Raw genomic sequence first — 19,831 nt, forward strand, 5'->3', positions numbered from 1 at the left:
AGAACCACATCATCTTCCAGGAAATCCAAGTCTACATCTGCGAAACGTGAAATCTTCGCGGGTGAATCCTTCATTTCCACGCTTCGACGACCACAAACGTTGGCTTGCGCGCTTGGGGCTCTTCTTCGCTCCAGATATTGGGGCTTGTTTCGCGTTTTAGATTCGCAGGGGCAAATGAAGGCACAATCTGGGGTTGTATGAGACGTGACGTTGGGAATACATGAGATGTAGGTGGTGGAAGCGGGTTCTGGCCCTCTGCTGGAGTAGACGCCCGATCAATGAGTTTCCAATATGGCGATGGATCATAAGCCCAATGTGAGCCGTACTCATACTGTGAGATTACATCTGTGAATGGAGTACTCGAAGTGGATGAGGCTGCTAAAGCCTCGTGCGGAAGGAGGTGGTTTTTGTCCATGGTCAGCAACAATTTGAGAATTTATGACAGGGACGATGACAACCGATCGAAGGAAATGGAGTTCAGTTTCAGTTATCAGGAAGAGAGAGCGGGAGGCGAAGAAAGAAACAATTAAGAGAGGGAAGTGAGTAGAGAGAAATGAGAAGGCAGAGTAAGAAGAAATGTAAAGGGCAAGTGAAGGGCACACCTTCCGAGTTTGGGCTAGAGAGCTATTGGGAAAGAAACCGACCCATGTGAGAATTTGTATCATTGAATTGACATCGCAATGCAATTTCTCGATTCACATGCATGCTAACCATGTTAATTTTACCTCCGACGACCGACAGACTCTTTCGATAGGGATAGATATATAGGTATGATCAATGAATGTCCAGGGTCCAGTGTCCAGTGTCCAGTGACCAGCAACCCAGCATCGGTCCCATGAGCTGTACCTGCACGCCTGTTGCTGGAAACGGAGCATGAATCACGCGTAGAGTAACACAGAAGGTAGAGTGCAAGGTGAAACTATCATCTGACAATGAAACATACGAAAGAGACTGCACCTAGTAGTAATGTAACGATAAGACTAATCGATCTCTGCCACATCCAAGGCCGTGCTGACAGCAAGCGGCGGTCTCGTCTCAAGGGAGCCATCAAGGTTCGCATGATGAACCAGGTGTCCACCCATAGGTAAGTCTTTAGTGGGAGACAGCAAGATGGGTACCTGTTTGTATTCGCAAAGGTCCTCGCTTCCACCAGCAGAGCCAGATGATAGATCCGCCTTGGGCTCGGTTGGCGTACCCATAACTCCGCTGGTACGTACTGTAGGCCTCAGCGGTGTCTGGCGAGCTTTGCCACTATCCTTCCCAGATGTCTCTATCGAGATTTCATTCTCTTTGTTCTCGTAAGATAGACCTTCCTTGCGACTCTTGACATGCGTGCTGGGACTGGCATGCACCTTGCCTGTTGCTGCAGCTTCAGCAGCCGGGTTTGTCTTCGTGCTTGAAGCCGACATTTCCCTGGTCTCGGGCACCGATGTCTCTCTCAATTCGGATGCTCGTCCTGTACTCTTCGAGTAAGACGCAGATCGAGCTCTCGCTGCCGCCGAAAGCTTAGCCCCCATGGGCAGCGCAGTCGAAGGTGTGTTTGTTGGCGCATACGTGCCACAGTTGAGGGGTGCAGGACTCAGCGCTTCTAATAACTGAGTGTACGACTCCTCGTCGATAGGGGTGACGATGCTAGGATGCTTGCTGTGTTCATAACTGATGCCCGTCATGCTTGAAATGGCGCGACTGCTACTGGAGTTGGACGTATAGTCCGGCATAGGCACATCTTCCCAGGACGCTCTAGCTCCTCGGTGGCGTGCAGCCGGGTCGAGCACGCAGGGGTCAATGAAGGGATCTGTTACGAATTGTTCTTGAGGCAGCCATCTGGACTCGCCTGGTTGGCCTTGCCATTGGGGTACCTGCCGCTGATAATTGCGGTAAGTCCAAGAGCTGCACCCAGATTGGTTGCTGGTCTGGCTTCTAGTGGCCAAGATCTGTCGACCTTCATTTCTTGAAGGTGAGTGCGCGTGGCTATCTTCAGGTTCTTTCATATTGCTTATAGCACACCTAGAGTTGTACTTAAACAGCCGGGGCTCACGCGTCCACATAGAGGGATTCGGCCAGGCAATTTCGGAGTATTCAAGAATCTCTAGTTCTTGTCAGTGAGGCTTGTAAGCCGGTGATTCATAGCACAACTCACGGAGAGGAGCATGCTGGAAAGCAAATACGATGACTTCTTTCACACGTTCGAAGGGGGGCGAGCGGTGAGGTCGCGAAAACCCTTCAGCAATTACTACCCTGATCCTGCCGTAGAGTTCACCAGCATCCCAATGCGGTTGCTTCAGGATTTCATGGTGAAACGTAGGGAAACGGAGACAATCTTGGTTGCCGCTTTTATCGACATCTGGGCCAAACTAAGTCAGGAAGCTCACTCGAACAGCAGAGAATTGACAGGGATTTTGAAACGCACAGGAACTTAGGTCTAAGCCAGCAGAGTCATCTCAGTCGGCTCTGCTTGCATGTCACGTCCGACTCGAGGGCATCAAGACTTACCGAGAACATGAGGCCAAGAGGATCTCTGAGTAAACACACTACCGCTACAAGATATTAGCAAGCACGACTCCGAACGAAGGAGCCTGCAGACGACTGAAGGTTGCTTACGACACGCAAAGCCCGTCGATGAAGACGCGGACTTCAAAGAGCAATGAATCATCTGGCTGAAGAAGACTTTCCATGAACCGGCTAGGCACAGGCCTATCCCAGCTATGAATGGACACTCGAAAAGGAGTATTTTGACGCAAGCTTGGAATGAACGTAGTCAAAACCGGCAACTGTCCCAGATTGCCTTGTGGTATGGAGCATGAGGCTGGGTTGATAAGGGCTGGGCTGTGCAGGTAGGGAGATTCTGCACGGACGTTAGCAAAGAACGCACACATGCATCTGGCCGTAAAACTCCTTGAGCACTACTAACCTTTGTCCTTGGTGACAAAACATTGCGTCTTGAATTCTTGGAGAGGCACCTTGGAAGTTTCAGGGAAGATAAGCACATCCCAATTTTCGTAGCGCATATTGAAACTTCTTTCGTGGGTATCTCTATTTGAGGAGAGGGGCGAAGGGCGAGGGGGATGGATAAATTGAGCAAGGAAGAATCGACGGATAGTAAGATATGTCAAGTATAAGTACCCTCCTCAACCGGTGATTTTATTGAAGAAGACCCAAGAGCAGGCCTGGGATTGAGATGGAGAGCAAGTATAAAACGAGACGACAGAGTGGAAATGCACAGACAGAAGGGGAGTAATTGAGAAAGAGAAAGAGAAAGAGACAGAGCAAGGAAGGAAGGCGGGATAAGGAGTAGAAGGAGGAGGAGGAGGAGGAGGAGGAGGAGGAGGAGGAAAGGTCGGTAGGTGAATAATAGTACCTAGATACCAAATCTGGAGGCAGATGGGGACGTCCAATGGACAATAGGCAATGGACAATGATGGTAAGTAAGCAAGTAGGAGAAGCAGAAGGAGTAGGACCAGGGAGCAGGACCAGCACCTGCCTTGATCGGACGCTTTCCTGCAATCTATGGGAGGTCAACTCAATCAATACCTAATTGATAGACAGGCATCTATATCGCGTTCAAGGTTCCAAGTTCCAAGTTCCATATACTACATAGCGGAATGAGCTCAGCCCCCGCGAGCCAATATATCGCCACTTCGATATGGCAGGTAACAACAGTTATAATGGCAAGAACGACAACAGCAGCAGGAGGACAGGGTCAAAATCCTGTCAGGCGAAAGGGGAATCGTCCGCACCGCAAAGAAACAGAAACACACACAAAAAAAAAAAGAAATAAATAATAGAAGACCATATTACAACACAGCAAGTTCAGCGCCCTCGAGGCTAAGCCGCATCGGCCAGACCTCCTCAATGGAATCCCAAGGACAACTACAGATTAGATCACGAAACAGGCAAAGCGAGTGAAGCCCATCACTCCAAATGCCAAGTCATGACGCTTTGCGAGTACAGTCAAGAGAGGGGACGACGACATATATCAGAGATATTCGTTTATGACACCGTCGCGAGAGAGAGAAAGCATCAAAGCATGTATCGAAAACGGTATGTTCCACAGGGAACAGAATTGGAGGAACAAATGGCGACGACGCCGGAACGGATAATTGTTATACAGGCCCACAAAATGATCAGAAAGCACAGCGCGACATCCTCAGAACGAGACACTTGTTTGGATTGCTTCATGAAAGGGGAATCTCAGATGAACTTTTCGCAAAAAGCCTGCCCAGGGAGTATATGGGAACCAATGCGCAAATGAAACAAATCCGATTGCTGTCGTACACGTAAGGATAAGACCTGTGGAGGCCCATAAGACATAATGATCAATGTAAGATAGGGGTTGGGAGGCATTGGAATGGATCGAAACGCATACAACAGACTGGATGAGAGGGGAATTGGTGGGGGAGGTAAGAAGTAGAAACATCAAGATAAAATAGGATAAGATATGATAGAAATAGAAACAGAGCTCAAATGCTGCTAAAGGAAAAATAAAGCGCTCGCATATGAAGTACGTAGCACAGGAGAAAATGCCCATCCAGAGCTATAGAGGGTAACTTTCGCAGAAATAATAGCAGACTGGTTATGACACACAAAAGAGACCCATCGTGAAATGACGCAAAACTCCTGCTGTTTCTTTCAAACTAAAGAGGAACGCTCTTTTACTAGACATTGGAGTCAATAAACCCAGGTCCGAGTGCTGCCAGGGCCGCTCACTGGGGGGAACTAACCTTCATAGGAGCAAAGCCGCCGTACTGGTGTGCGGGGGGCATGCCCATCGAAGGGTACATGGGAGGCGGAGGGGGAGCAGGACGGTAGGGGCTGCCAGCAGGGCCAGAGTTGTTCTGGGAGCGACCCCAGCTCAAGCGAACACGGGAGTTACCAATGGGGTAACCCTGCATCTGGTTGATGGCCATCTCAGCGGCGTGACGCTGAACGAACTGGACAAAGCCGCAACCCTTTCCAGGGGGGATCTTGACGTAGGTAATCTCGCCGAAGCCCTGGAAGAAGGAGCGGAGCTCATCCTCAGTGACATAGCCAGACAGACCACCGACGAAAACAGTGGTGTTGTTAGGGTCGGTGAACTGGTTCATGGGCTGGGGAGCGCCGTAGAAGCCCATAGGGGGAGCACCCATGGGAGGGTACATGCCCGGCCCGGCGGGCATACCCATGGCACCAGGAACAACGCCGGGTCCCTTGTTCTTGGGAGTAGCGGTGGAGATGCGCATGGGGCGGTTACCACAGTAAACACCCTGCATCTCGCTCAGGGCACGCTGCTGGTCGTTCTCGTCGGAGAAGCGGACGAAGCCATAACCGCGGGACATGCCGCTGATGGGATCGGTCATAATCTTAGCCGACTTGCAAGACGGGAAGCGGCTCTGGAAGAGGGAGACGAGCACGTATTCGTTGACCTCGGGGCCAAGGTCACCGACGAAAATAGAGTATTCGGGACCACGGTCATCACGGCTAGAGGCAAAGTTAACTCAGGCATGTCCATATCGTGTCGAAAGATGAAGGCCCTTACCTGCGATCAGCGAGACCACCACCGGTGGCCCAGTTAAGCTTGAACAGGCGGTTGGTGTTGGGCATGGGGGTGCCGTTGAGGGACAGAGCCTTGGCAGCAGCAGCGGGGGAGGCGAAATCGACGAAGCAGTATCCAGCGTTGCTCCTACTACCAACATTAGGATCGCCTTCAATCCACAAGCATTTATGCATTACTCACCCAGAGAACTTGTCACGGATCATCTTAACGTTGACCTGCTCACCCATCTGGAACCACAAGTTGCGAACGAAGTTCTCATCGATCCAGGGCTCAAGTTCGCCCATCCTAAAGGACGATTCGGTAAGATTTTCATGACATGCCTTTTGCGGAGTTTGGATAGACATACCAGAGGGTAGTCTTGCCCTCATTAGCCTGCTGGGGAACAGGAGCGGCATTGGGCTCACCGGGAGCAGGTCCCTGGAAAGCAGCAGTGCTAGGATCAGCCTGGCCGGTCATGGTGGTGTCCGCGGTAGCGGGAGCACCGGGAGCGGCAGCAGCAGCATCAGCAGCAGGGTGCTGGTTTTGGAAAGATTCAAAGTTCTGGAAAGACATATTGACGTAAAGATTCGACTTTCGTAACGATAATTGCGGCAACGGTATCTGGGCGGTGACAAGCTAATGTTACTAAACTGAAACCCCAATTCTCAAGCTCAAACAGTAGCACTGTCCGAGCGACTGCAAAATGAGGACATAGATTATCGTCGTACCTTAAAGTGCAGGCGGAAGGAGAATGAACTCAAGCGAAATCAACTTTTCTATACCGAAAATGGCCCGTGCGACAAGGGGTTCGTTCAAGTCGTCAAGGAGTAAGACGTAGGATCGTTCAGGTTCGGAAAATGATTAAGACAAATCACTTCCTGAGAATATAAGGAGCTTTGGTTAGCGATGTGGAATGGATGATTGAGCAGAGCGACAGAATTTTCACAGCAGCTCGTGGAATGGTGGAAAAAAAGCAGTGTATCAAACAGGGAAACAAATCAAAAGGCAACATGGGCCATGCAGAAAGCTGAATAATGCAATTTAAAAGCGAAACATGGACAAGCCAGGCGCAAGCGAAATCAGTAGAAAACGAGATGAAGAGACTGAGAAAGTCTTTGTTGAGGGTGAATCGATGGGGAGTTTTTTTTTTTGGCTTCGAGCGGACCAAGCGAGAAAAGATGGAAGAGGATAGGGTAACAGGAAGGGATCAGCCCGACAGGGAATTCGCTCCCTTCCTGCGCCAAGACTCAGGTTCCTCCGGGTGATGGCAGCGGAATAGCCGGAAATGTGATGTTTAGGGTGTGAAAGACAAGAACCGGAATGGCGAGTATGCTCAGGGTCATTGTGTGCAATTAGCTGGAGCTTTCAACCCGTTCATAGCCGCATTCGTCGATGACATATCCCGAATTTCGGATCCATCCGCGTCCGGTTGCGACCGTGTCAATTGGCCCATCCAATCCTCCCTTCACTGCACTACTCAGAACCAGGAGATTATCGAACCAAGCCGGTCAATGGCGACGATGGAGAGGTAGCGATCTTCCGCGTAGACAGAATCATTCGAACGACCGTTCAAGTCCGTCGGCCAAGCGACCGTAGCGATGAGAAGCCGCGGGCGCGTGGTGCATCATCGGGAAGTAAACTCGGCAAAGGTTCTGCCTCCAGATTTGTGCCCCAGATGTCCGCGAGCAGGCTGCTGATCGATCGACAACCATGTTGAAGGCGCTTGATGTTATATTGATCGTAGAGGGACATTTGATAACCGGTATGGCTGGCCGAAGTATCCCGCGCAAGCACCATCGATAGGCAGAAAATGAAAACGTGATGACTCAAGCCAAAAGAGGATAGAACAGGCAAAAACATCGAAAGCAAAACAAAAGAAGAATTTAATATCATGAGAAATACTCTACTTACCAGGCAATGTCAAAAATCGCAACGTAAGTATTGGCTTAGAGACGAGAGATGCGTTGCTTTGGCGTGGCACAAGTATGCGTGAAGACAGGGACGTCACAGAGAAACCAGGAACTGGACAATCGAGATAACTCCGGCGAGGTGGAGAATAATAGGAAGCAAATCCAAAGAGAAATAGTTAAGAGAGGGAAAAGACACAGAACTATCCGCGAAACCGACTCCGTGTTTTCCGAAAAGCACACAAGGGAAGGGTGGAAGAACTCAAGAAGAGAACAGGGAGGACAAAAATGGGGTGGGGGGAGGGGAGGTGAGAAGAGAGAAGAGAGGAAAGAGGAAAGAGGAACGAAGAAAGAAGAGGGGTAGGAAGAAAAGATATTTCTTCAGAGGATCCGATGGAGGGGAGAGAAAGGGAAAGAAAGGGAAAGGAAACGAGGAAGAATGGGCAAGAGGCTACTACTTTGCTAGGGCAGACCAAGGACGGGAGAAGCAGAGCAACTCGTTAGACGAACAAACGAACTAATCAATTCTTTGGGGGAAATCAAACCTGGGTCCAAGAAAAGGAAAAAAAAAAATTACAAATAAAAATCAAAGTAATAATAATAATATAATAATACCAGGAAAAAATGCCAATTCAATGGATCCAAAATAGGACAAACGGCTAGAAGTTAAGAATGAATAATCATAGGTGCTGCTGACTGCTGGAGGGCAAGGCGTACTCAACTCTAGGCTCTTATTTCATCAATTGCAGCAACAGCACTGCTGCTGTTGTTGCAAGCAAACTACTCAGTGGGTAACAAGCAACAAGCAACAAGCAACAAGCAACAAGCAACAAGCAACAAGCAACAAGCAACAAGCAACAAGCAACAAGCAACAAGCACCAGCAGCCGCAGAAGGGAAGGAGAAGTGAGGAGGGGCGCAGCAGTCTACAGTTCTGTCTGTACCTGCCAGCTGGGTGGGACGAAAGTTTGCCGACTACTACTGGAATAGTCGTTTTTCTACCAAAATCTTCTCCTCCATTTTGCTCTTCTTTGTTGGGTAGACAATCCTGGTTGAACCAACCCTATGACCGGCTCAGCAGCTGTGAGTGTGCATTGGGTGGGTGTAGATCTGGATTTCGACGTGCAGGTGGGATCGTGTGGCCTTACCGCAACCCAGGAGGATCTAGTGATAAGTCTAGTACTGTAGGTACTGTACACCTCGGTACTCCGTACAAGTAGTATTAGGTATCTTTATGCAATGACCTTTTCTTGTATGCCGGGTGTACAACCTTACAGGATGTATGTTTTAGCTTGTTCCACCTCCAATCGTGCTTACTTTGAGGCTGATCAACTTGCACAGTACAATACATAAGCACTATCGTGGATGTAATTCACCCTGCAGGCTTTGTGAGTGTCCGAGAATTGGAGCTACCCCGGTATCTAATTGTCCTCGCTATGATTATTTCCATAGCAGCTTCTCAATCGAAAAAATAAAAACATCCTCCGTTTTGTCATGATGAATCCAGGCAGGCTTTGCGGGCCCTGGATTAGTGAGATCAAGGCTCTTGGATAGACCATACATACCTGGACTATACATACGGGTATTGAGAGGTTGTGGTGGATACCTACGTGGACCATCGGACCCAGCCCAACCAAATCGCCCTCGAACCAGATGACTGCTGCATCCTGCGGGCTTGCGACTCGACATGATTCTTATTTCTATCGCACGCGACCCTATTTTCCCCCATTCTCGTGTCCCCAAGTGGTAGGGAGAGTGTGCTGGATGATAAAATTACTTTCCTGTATATCTTCGACAACTCGGGGCAGTCCATTGTCGCTGAGTGAAGTAGGAAACGAAATAACGATAGCTTTGAAGGTGCCAATACCCGTTCTCTTAAGAGGATCCCTGATTGTGTAGGATTATCAGCAGTAGATTAGCCCGTCGAGTATTTAATAACGATTGGCACCTCTCACAGATAATGGTGGTGTTGCATCATGGACTTGATCCTCCTCGAGCACTGCTCACGATGTGTATGTAGCATGATCCTGGCGCAAGGAGAGAGAGAGAGAGAAGAAGTGGGGAGCAGACGGTGGCTGGGTCCGATCTCCTTGATATGTGCATACTCATACGTACTTTACAAGGCCTGGAGGACTTGGAAGCATCTCAGGAGTCAAGGGGCGGGCAAGCAGATAACCGATTGCACTAACATAGTAACTCTTCTGGCAAAATATCAGAACAAGTGAGAGAGTACGGAGCACCAGAAGGCATTACATGTAATGAGGGCAAATGGCCGAGCAAAGCTGTATGGAAATCTGCAAGGACCTGACTTGAATGATGCATACTCGGTGGATAACCCACCCAAGCTGAGACTGAGGTCTTTTCCTTCCTCCGTTCGTTTTGCTTGATTTATTTGATTTATTTAGGGGGTTTTTTTTCTTTTTGGTTTTTTTCCCGGCAACGCGCTATGACTCGCCCGGTCCCATTCGCGTGCCATGGGCCCTTATCGTCATGGGTTTTATTCCATTCTCCGCTTGGCCTGGCGGATGCCTGAGGTACTCTGTCATTCGTAGATCGGTTTCCGCTTGCAGCCTAAATCCCACCATTTGTTCCTTGGGATCGGCCCTGAAGCTGTGCCCTAGCCTAGTTCATACTTGTCCACACCCGGGAGCCGGAAGGCTGGTTGAAGCCGACGGGCTGGAAAAGATGCCCACTAACCACTGAAATAACTTACCTATACATTTACAAATGGAAACAGATGAAGACATGGTATGGTTGTCCTGATCATGTTGAGACAAAGAAGAACAGAAGAGACAAAGTGGACGCCTGGACTGCCCGGTGGGAGGGTGCAAATGAAAGGGCGAAAAAAATCCTCGCCCCCACCAGTGCGGCCCCAGTCCATGGATTTGAGAGCTGCTAATGCTCAATCCGGATGACGAAAACCCTCAGAGAGGGTTAGTCACCGCTGAAGCTCATTCGAAAATCAAAAACCATGTGGTTGTGGATGGTTCCTGTGGCCTAGCACGGGGGCGCTGGCTAGTAGACTAGACTCTGGAGTCTAGCACACTGTCCACTGAGATACAAATGGTCTTGTTGAGATCCCAAAATGGAGAAGAGACACAAGGTCTGAGGGGACTAGCTACTCAGGCCACTGCCTTACTGAATGAGCACATCTGATTAGGTTTAAACTTAATGTTTGGTGGCAGGGTACATGTAATACAAACATAATCACTCAGAGAGGTATTGATATAAGTGCTTAACTAATTAGTGCAGAATTTGACAAAGTACCCGCCGGAAAGACACAGGTCAGTCGAGGCCGTCAGTTGGTCCATGCAGCAGGATCGGGGTATTCGATTGATTGTACTTGAGCCACGTTTGAGGTTGCAGAAAATGGCTCTAGTAGCTTCGAAGAGATCAGTATAGCTAGACATGAATCAATCCATAGTATGTACTCTGCTGAGCATATGCTCATCTGTACAGACAGCCTACTAAGCAAGTAATTAGGTAATGTGAGGCAGACTCCACACCATCCAGTGCCCGGACGGTGGAAACTACCTCCATGAGGCTCTCATTGGCCACTGCTGTATGTAATCAATCTAGTTTTAACTAAGGTGTCCACGGCATACTGTGTGTGCAGTTAGAGCAGACTGCCTAGTAAGTTACCGTAACCTACCATTACACTGCACCTAACCCATTCAACACGAAGTGTCTCAAGATAACTATCTGAATATTTAGCTTCCGTGTGTTTCATCCACAAAAAGTATGTATACTCGTACCTCTTTTGCCATTCAAAACCAAGATACATGTAGCATCCGAATTGACTCTCCCCGTTTCAATCTACCGACGAACGGCGAGATTCCTCTTTTTCCTATCAGAACGCGGACGCGGACGCGACGCGAATCACTCTATAACAGAGTGCGAGTTTCCTCTGGCACATACAACTTGCCCATGATCCATCCTCCTCTCTATCTCCCTCCCATCCACACACTCTGGCATGAGCAAGGGTGCATCGTACTATGTTACTCTGCACAGTACAGTACAGTACTACATACATACAGGACATGCACCCAGCGCTCATCATAATAAGTACTTATTATACATAATACTCAGTAATCGATGAGGAAGCGCAAGGCTGCTTTTATGGGTACGCTCACGCCCCTCATTCATGTTGACCCGATCGAGGATTTGCCATGCGAGGATTGCAGCACAACTAAGCCCGAATCGAGTGGTGCGACTGTGCTCCGGTCCAAGCTGTGCGTGCTCCCCTCTGGAGGGGAGGGTTACACGATCATGCCTGGGTCAGCACTCGGTCCCTTGCAGATAACTTTCCTCCCTGGAGAGTTCAGTCTCAAACCAACCACTCCCATTACCCCGTCGGGAGTTACTCGGATTTACTGACTACACCAATGCTATGAGTAGACCAGATCTATATAGTATAAAATCTAGTATTCAAGTTGGACTTACTGCTATGCTTTCCGTAGCCGGATTCCATTCACCAGACAGTGAGTGATCTTGAGAAAAGAAAATTGTTTCATTGTCTCGCAGCACGAACTCCTCTGTCTCAATTCTCCAATGCAGTTCTCTGGAATGGGAATTGCAGGAACCATGGGATGAATCCGATCTAAGAGGATTTCGTAATCCTCAATGCCAGTAGTTCAAGCAGTACCAGGGGTCGGCAGGTCATGACCAGTAGACTATTAGGGTGCTGATATGCAGCGCAGTCGAAATCCCGACAGCCGACAACGACAACCTATACGTGTCGTGTCAGGTGTGGAAAATCTGGGACGTGTTCGACTCGACACGACACGACACGACACGTTCAGCAGATTCTAGCTCCAAGCTATTATCGGAGGCTGACCAGGCATGCGCCAAGGCCAAGTCTTCCTATTGTGCTGCTGCATTGAATCAGCACAATCCAGACATAGCTAGCAGTTCACACCCCAATATCTTTCCGGTCAATCAAGTCAATCCGGGTATCATTCAAAGCAGAAACACCAACGAGTAGATAAATGTCTTGAGGACCCTATGAAAAGCATCAGGTTCCAATCAATCTGCCTCCGCATCCAACAACCCATCGCATTGGTCGGCTTCCTCCCCAGCAGCCATATCAGTATCGCAGAACTCCCCAGTATCGGCCTGCCCCAACTCATCCCCAAGCAATTGGATCGTCTTCTCATACACCTTGGCCGTTTCCATCTCCCACCTACCGGGGATCGGATACTCATCCATCCCCAGCGCATCATCCATCAACTCATCCTCATCATCGTTCTCACTACTATCCCCAAACCCATTCCTCTCACCATCATCATCGTCATCGCCAAGATCCTCCTGCTCCCTCGCCTCCACAACCACAACCCGACAGGTCTCCGCGATACTCTTGATACGCACCTTCTCCGTCATCGAGACTACGTTCGTCCGTGCCTCAAACCCCGGCAACGGCGCCCCGGAGTCCACATCCTCCCCCAGCAGGAGCGACGCAAAGACGGAGTCCAGCTTCCGCAGCAACCGGAACGTCGCCTTCGCCGAGAATGGATAATCCGGTAGATAAGAGTTGACCTGAACGGCCAACGAGATCAGGTAGGGTATCTGTAATGAAGCTGCCAAATAGAAAAGCACCAACACATGTCCGTCAGCCAGCCAATATGAGACCACGACGTCTTTTCCTTCACTGTTGTTGCAACCCAAAAGGGAAAAAAAAGAGAGGGAAGGGAGAAACATACGAGTCCCACTAACCCACAAAACATCCACCAAACTCTCAAAGTCTTTCGCTACTTCCCTAAAGCTCTCGTAGCCCCTTTCTGACTCGGTCACCGGTGCTATGCGCTGGCTGTTGCTGCCATTGCTGTTGCTCTTGCTGCTGTTGTTGTTATCACCAATCAAAGCCCCGCTGAACTTCTTAGCATGCCGGCGGTTGATGGACAGAAGCTTCTTGTCGATATACTCTAGGACCGTGGCTTCTTTTGCGGAACCCAGCCGCAAAGGGTGGGCGCGTGGTTTGGGGAGAAGCGATGGGGCTGCGGTGGATGTGGTGGGTGTCGGGGATGGAAGATGTGCTGATGGTGGGATGAAGCCACCCCCCCCTCCTCCTCCTATGTCGCCGGCGTCTTGTCCTCGGGGCATGGTCGCTGGTGAAAGTGCAGCCATGTAGACAATTCTTTTCTTGTTAGGTTCTTTGATTAAACTGAAGGAGGTGTCCTGGCTTTTTGCCGCGAGCTACTCGTACGAAGCAGAGAAGATCAGAAGTAGATAGTGGTTGTACCGCAGAGCTATCTGCTAACTATCTTGCGTGACGTCGAACTACTCAATGCGGTATAGCGGGTTCTCGGTGGCTTGAACCCAGCGGCGACGTCTCAAGAACAAAGGAATTTTATCGAAGAGATTTTTATTGGAAGCGATCCGCATTCACGAGGTGATGTCGCACTCAGTCAAGCTATTAAGTAGTTCATTAAGTAGTAACTACTACGGAGTAATGGTAGCGGCTGTGGAGGGGTGCCACCTACGGAAGCTTGACAGATAGCTCTTTCAAGGGTCGGTTCTATTTGTCTTTTAAGTAGTTTGCTAACTTGAAACAGCATATCTCAAAAGTACTCAGTGTTTCCTGGTGACTGCTTCCTGTCCTAAAAATGTTGCCTGTTCAGAAAATATCCCCTTGATTCTGCAGGAAACAACATTGATGCCTCTGACCATGCAAGTCCATAAATTGGAGACTTTTGGCAAGGCAGTTGGCGGTTAGAATGGGTCTCGAGATTCTAACCACCCAAAGTCTACAGAATTCGCGACATAAGCCTGTTCGTATGGAAAAGTATGGATTGATCCAAGCGATCGCCAGTGCTGGTCCGACTTTCGTGACGCTCTCTGTACCCCAGAAGTCAATTAGCACGTGTTCCAGAAAAGACCCATGAATCTCCACAACGTCTATTCCCAAACTCTGGCTTCAGAAAGGTGAGAAGATTGAGTAATGCTGGTTTTTGAAGGCATGGCAGGACATCAAGCCGCTAGCTGAGTCTTGCTATTCTGGCCCCAGCGGATTCATCATATGCATACAAAGTACGGAAAAACAAAAAGGTTAGGTGTTAGGGCACAAAACATAAACGTAGCACTCACATCACTGGAGATATTTACCTCTGCCTCAAAACACAGGATTCTATCTACCCGAAAGACTCGACTTTTGGAATAATCCCTTCCCTAACGCCGCGCTAAACCAAGACGATGTGTGGAATAATTGACTTGTAGAGAATCCCGGCCGAGAGACACAATCACTCAGGCTGCAGAGAAGGCACATGGAAGTGCGTTCGTTAGCTTCTTGAAATCAAACGAGGGCCCCAGAGGAGCAAACGCAAAGGAACCTTCTCGAGCCAAACTCACCGCGAATTTCCCCTTTCTCCTCTTCAGATCCGCCAGCTTCTTCTTATCTTCATCGAACTTTCGCAACAGCTCATGTTGCCTTTCCTTCCTCTTCTCTCGGGACTGGAAGCGGTAGAAGTCCTCCAGGCCCTCCTGCTTCTTCTTCTGCTTCTCGATCAACTCCCGCGCCTCATCCTCGTGGGTCGCGTCCGCCAGCTTGGGTCCACTCGTGACCGTCACGAAGCCATCCTCGTCCGGCTCCTGGGCCTTGCGCGCCGCCTCGCGCTTCCGGCTCTCGGCCACCTGCTCGAACACCGTCATGAAATCATTGACCGTGCGGAGCAATTCTCCGCGGCTGGGGTACCGAGCCTGTGAGTGGAAGAGATACCGCTCCAGCCCGAGAGCCGGCACACGGTCCTCGTCAAGCCCTTCCCCCAAACAATTTTCTTGCTGCCACTGACCGCCTTGCGCGCGGCCTTCCGAGCAGCCTTCAGACTGGCCTCCATGCTGGGCTGATCCACAAAAACCACAACGGCGTGCGCTCCGCTCTTCTGGAGCGGCCGGTCCCAGATCGCGGGGAGTGCGATATCCTCCAGCTGAGACTCCAGCTCATCGGCGGTGACGCGCTTCCGTTTCTTGGCCTTGCTGCCGCCGCCGCCGACATTTGCCTGCGGTATCGCGGCCTGATTCTTCTTCGTGGGGACGGATTCGAAGTGGACGCGCTCAACTCGGCCGGCCGCGAGCTGGGTACCGAAGAGGTGGCGCAAGTGAATCTCGGTCGTGTCGATGGGCACGTTGACGATGAACATCGAGCGAGGGGTGTCTTCGTCAGGAATGCGAGGTTCGTGGGCTCGGAGATACATGTAATGCGTCGCGGCCTTTGCAGAGGAGGTCTTGGGGAGCTGCAGGGGTAGCACGGCGTAACCCGCCACCTCAAGGTCTTTCTTCATCGTAGCCATCCGAAATCCTAACTTGAAACAAAAACCACCCGACTCTTTGATGCGAATTATGCGAGCGGAAGCAGGAGATTGGGATGGATGCGCAGCCAAAGAAGGCGAATTGTAATCGGGGTAACTTTTTTTTCTCGATTTGGGCGGGGAGATAATTTTGCACCGGCAGTTTGGAAGGCGGAGAGAGTGTAAGTTACCCCGACAAGCAGAAACGTCCGAAAGGAAGAGTTCAGGTCAATTGACAACTAAACACGAAATACGCACATACTCGTACAGTACGTTTAAATATCATCTCGAAGGAACATGAACCTTGCCATGATGCAAAATTACAGCCATCGATGATTCGGTAATCAATCGCGATACATCCGACATGCACCCTGTCATGTTATGCCCTAAGGACATACATGTTCCACCCACTACACTTTGTCTGGATCATTGATTCCGCCGTTGGTAATCAGATAAGTTGCCTCACGCTCAGGGCAATCTGAAAAGAATTAGGCAGAGTTCATGTTCGATGAGAGTAACTTAGCAAACCCGGTGAATCTTGGATCTTGGCCACTCGCTCCTCGCCACGCCCCTTCCGAAGTAGCACTCGGGTTGTAGATGCATGCGCAAGGACATGCCCACCAACCGGCTTACGGCCATCGGCCCCGGCAAAAAGAGCGCTGGCGCCAGGGTCACTTTGAACCTGATTGGTCTGCATCTCGATGAGAATGGGTCCGTACATATAGCACAGGGTTAGAAGAACGACAACAAACCATCAGGACGCAGACGTTGAACTCTGCACGTTCAGATATAGTTAGCCTTGTGACGTATCTCATGTAAGGGTTGCATATATGTAGCACCATACCTTCAGCCATATGGGCAAGTCTCATCAGGAATTGATTCAATTTCTGCTGACGCTCTGCAAGTTCCCCGCGTCCACAGTAGTCGACGCGGAAGCAATTCATGATGCTGTCAATTATCAGCAGCCGATACTCCCCGGAGGCAAACTCGCGACTCAGGGTATTCAGTAGCTCTAGCTGATGCTCGCTGTTAAGGGCTCGAGCGTAAGCGATGTTCTCCTGCGTGGAGTCTGGGTCAACCCCAAAGCGTTCGGCGATCTGAGCAATGCGCTCGGGTCTGAAAGTGCCTTCTGTATCGATATATGCCACTTTGCCATCGGCCCCGCCCATTTCCTTTGGGAGCTGGGCAATGACGGACATGGTATGCGAGAGTTGGGTCTTGCCGCAGCGGAACTCACCATACACCTCGCTGATGCTCATGCTCTGAAAGCCCCTGCGAGGACCGTGATGATTAGAATACGTCAATGGTGCATATCTTAAGGTAACAGAAACTCACCCCCCTAAGATGGAGTCGAACTGTTTGCTCCCTGTTGAGATGCGTACCACCTTTTTGCGCTGGTGGCTCAGCTCCATCGCTGTCATGAAACCAGAGGCCGAGGGCTGATTCCGGGCCATGAGATTCACTCCTCGGAGAGCATATCGGGGAATTTAAGCACCCACCAGGCATTTCTGAATAGCATCCTTGATCTTCTCAACCTTGACTTCACTGAAGCCGCGGATCTTTAGCAATGTTCTCCGCGTAGCGCTATGAACGGACTGCAGAGAAAGTCAACAGGTGAGCAGGTGGTCAAGAGAAGGAGCGGTTGGACACGATGGCATACTGCAACTGTGAAGTAACCATTCGCCTTCAGCTTGTTGATATCGGCAACTCCAATCCCTATTTGCTAATGAGCCAGATGAAGTAGGGAAAGAATGAGGGAAGCAGTGAAAGAGAGGCCGAAGGTATACCGTGAGATTGGATTGAATCAATATCGACGATGAAGGCCTGTCATGGGAGAAAAGTAGTTCAGCTTTTGGCAGACAGGATTTCCAAAAGATCAAGCGAACTGAGAGGATGAGCAGGGGATCTACATCGTTACCGAACTCGTCACTTGTGTCAGAGCCTGGCATGGTTCTTGCCTGAAAGCGCCGGGTTAAAGTCGTCTAGAATATATGTCGACGAATAAAGAATATGGTGTCGCCTGTTGCTAGGACCAGATCGTAGAAGGGGTGGGCGAAACCATGGAGTGGGTGGGAGGTAACAACAGTACTGCATGTACGTTGTAGTATCCAGCAGGCGCAGCAGCACAGAACTGGAAACCCCAACAGAAGTACTACTGATCGAGCACCCCCACCACGCAACGCAAACCAAACCCAACATCAGAGTACGCCCTTGAGAAAATTACTTTCAGTGGTGTTTCTTCGTTTTTGTATTTTTGTTTCGCTTCCCAATCGAGGTATATGAGAAGGATATAGTACGAAAAGATGAGTAGGTTGCCACAGCGCCAGGTAAGTCTTTTCACCAGTCACACATCTTCAGCAAATACACACCCATACACAATAATTCCAGCAACCCCTTTTTAAAGCCTGTTCCCATGCGGTCCACCATTTGTCTGTTCTGCGCTCAATTAACCCCTCGCCTCGCCTGGGCCTCGTCTCCTTCTTTTCTTGCCGCACCTGATTTGTGTAAATGAGAAAGATACCCGAGGTGATCAATGTGATCAATAGACGCCATCCATAAGTCCCTGAGCAGTGTTTAGGACCCAAGCAGTAAGGAAAACCAAGACTTCGTGAAACTTTTGTTGTTCGTCGTATACATAACGGAGATTGATATCAGTCGGTACCAAGAGTTGTAATGGTGGGAGGCCGCAATATATGCAAAGGAAGAAACGTGGAATAAAAAGAAAATCGAGACCAATGTCGGCTAGCCCTAATACAAAAAGAAAGAATGGGAGTGGCTCCCAATGATTGGGGATGAACAATCGTAGAGGTTTATTTAGGCAACAGCGGCGGGAGCTGCAGGCGCAATAGCGGCGGCCTCCTGGCTGGCCTCACCACCGGCGGCAGGGGCAGGGGCGGCAGGGGCGGCAGTAGTCGCATCGACAGGCTTCGGGACAACACCGTTGGGGCAATCGCGAGAGATGTGGCCGGCCTGGGAGCAATTGTAGCAAACCTTGCCGGCAGAGCTCAAGGGGCCACCGTTGGGAGCAGTGCAGTCGCGAGAAATGTGGCCCTGAAAACCGTTAGTTAGGATAATTGGGAGGGATAGGAGGTTGGCGATTGGAAGCCATACCAGCTTGCCGCAGGCATAGCACTTCATGGCCTGAGCCTGGCAATCACGAGCAAAGTGGTTGGGGCCACCGCACTTGTAGCAGGTGGCAGGACGAGAATATCCGCCACGGAAGCCGGGGTTGAAGGCACCCCGGGGGCCAGCAGGGGCCCGAGGAGCACCCGTAGCAGGAACGGGACATTTGCGCTAGGAGATGATCAATGAGTTTACTTTTAGAACGATTGTGTTCGGGTGGACCGTCGACATACAGCGAGATGGCCGGCCTGGCCGCAGTTGTAGCAGCGGCCGGTGGCACCGTTAACGCGAAGCGAAGGGCAATCAGCCTGAACGTGGCCTACCCCCTGGCAGTTGTAGCACTGCTTGGCTAAAAGACCGTATATCAGAATCCTCATCGTAAAGAACGAGATATCTTGAGGCTGTCTTACTCTCGGTGGTACGGGGAAGCGGGCAGCTGCTGGACTCATGTCCTGTAGGCGGGTTAGATATGTTCTGGGTGCGCATGTGACATGCATCGCATGAGACGTACCGGGCTGCTTGCCTGTTATATGAGAGGGTGATTAGCGATTGAATACAGCGGCTTGAATTAGGTCATTAGATTCCACCCACAGTTGTAGCAGAGACGCTCAGACGAAGAGCAGACCTCTACACCAGTCAATTAGCGATTTTTGGCCTGGGCTACAGGCGTTTTTTGAACTATCAACTAACCAGCAAAGTGGCCAAGGTTGCCACACTTGTAGCAGGCTCGGCGATACAACAACATTGCTGAAGAATGGAACGAGCCTATGTGTGATTATAGTCATCGCCGTCAGCGGTTCTGAATTCAATAAAGTGTGCTTGCAGTATTTGTTGTCGAGCTGGGCGCCGGTGGTCGCATTGGAAAGATTTGGATGCCATGCAACTTCCCCCCCGAAGACTTGGGCAACAACAGTGGAAGTTATCAGAGATCCGCCACATTGCTGCATATGACTCGCATGCAATTGTTCCTCTCAAGCGCATCGTGGAGGATTGAATGTAGGCAGGTCGTGGA

At 50.2% G+C, this 19,831-nt stretch overlaps 5 protein-coding genes across 5 annotated transcripts; all 5 read right to left on the reverse strand.

Moving 5' to 3' along the window:
* Positions 1 to 980: 980 nt before the first annotated feature.
* On the reverse strand, positions 981 to 3,008 carry ASPACDRAFT_63613 (uncharacterized protein; the record flags this gene model as incomplete). Its single annotated transcript, XM_020203914.1, has 5 exons — positions 981 to 2,089; positions 2,141 to 2,344; positions 2,494 to 2,537; positions 2,602 to 2,845; positions 2,912 to 3,008. The coding sequence occupies 5 exons, from the start codon at positions 3,006 to 3,008 to the stop codon at positions 981 to 983; spliced, it is 1,698 nt and encodes a 565-aa protein (XP_020052474.1).
* A 1,695-nt stretch (positions 3,009 to 4,703) lies between these two features.
* Positions 4,704 to 6,085, reverse strand: ASPACDRAFT_34702 (RNA-binding protein; the record flags this gene model as incomplete). The annotated part of the gene is made up of 4 exons (XM_020200064.1): positions 4,704 to 5,457; positions 5,516 to 5,659; positions 5,714 to 5,818; positions 5,880 to 6,085. 4 exons carry the CDS (start codon positions 6,083 to 6,085, stop codon positions 4,704 to 4,706), a joined length of 1,209 nt encoding a protein of 402 aa, XP_020052475.1.
* Positions 6,086 to 12,442: 6,357 nt separating this feature from the next.
* On the reverse strand, positions 12,443 to 13,516 carry ASPACDRAFT_46898 (general transcription factor IIH subunit TFB6 family; the record flags this gene model as incomplete). The annotated part of the gene is made up of 2 exons (XM_020201862.1): positions 12,443 to 12,993; positions 13,117 to 13,516. The coding sequence occupies 2 exons, from the start codon at positions 13,514 to 13,516 to the stop codon at positions 12,443 to 12,445; spliced, it is 951 nt and encodes a 316-aa protein (XP_020052476.1).
* Positions 13,517 to 13,892: 376 nt separating this feature from the next.
* Positions 13,893 to 15,690, reverse strand: ASPACDRAFT_125559 (putative ribosomal small subunit assembly protein; the record flags this gene model as incomplete). The annotated part of the gene is made up of 3 exons (XM_020196827.1): positions 13,893 to 13,931; positions 14,762 to 15,168; positions 15,198 to 15,690. 3 exons carry the CDS (start codon positions 15,688 to 15,690, stop codon positions 13,893 to 13,895), a joined length of 939 nt encoding a protein of 312 aa, XP_020052477.1.
* Positions 15,691 to 18,510: 2,820 nt separating this feature from the next.
* On the reverse strand, positions 18,511 to 19,564 carry gisB (putative zinc knuckle nucleic acid binding protein; the record flags this gene model as incomplete). The annotated part of the gene is made up of 6 exons (XM_020203915.1): positions 18,511 to 18,747; positions 18,808 to 18,990; positions 19,053 to 19,168; positions 19,230 to 19,271; positions 19,331 to 19,342; positions 19,510 to 19,564. The coding sequence occupies 6 exons, from the start codon at positions 19,562 to 19,564 to the stop codon at positions 18,511 to 18,513; spliced, it is 645 nt and encodes a 214-aa protein (XP_020052478.1).
* Positions 19,565 to 19,831: the final 267 nt, after the last annotated feature.

This window comes from Aspergillus aculeatus (assembly GCF_001890905.1).
Source record: "Aspergillus aculeatus ATCC 16872 unplaced genomic scaffold ASPACscaffold_17, whole genome shotgun sequence".
Taxonomy (NCBI): Eukaryota; Fungi; Ascomycota; class Eurotiomycetes; order Eurotiales; family Aspergillaceae; genus Aspergillus; species Aspergillus aculeatus.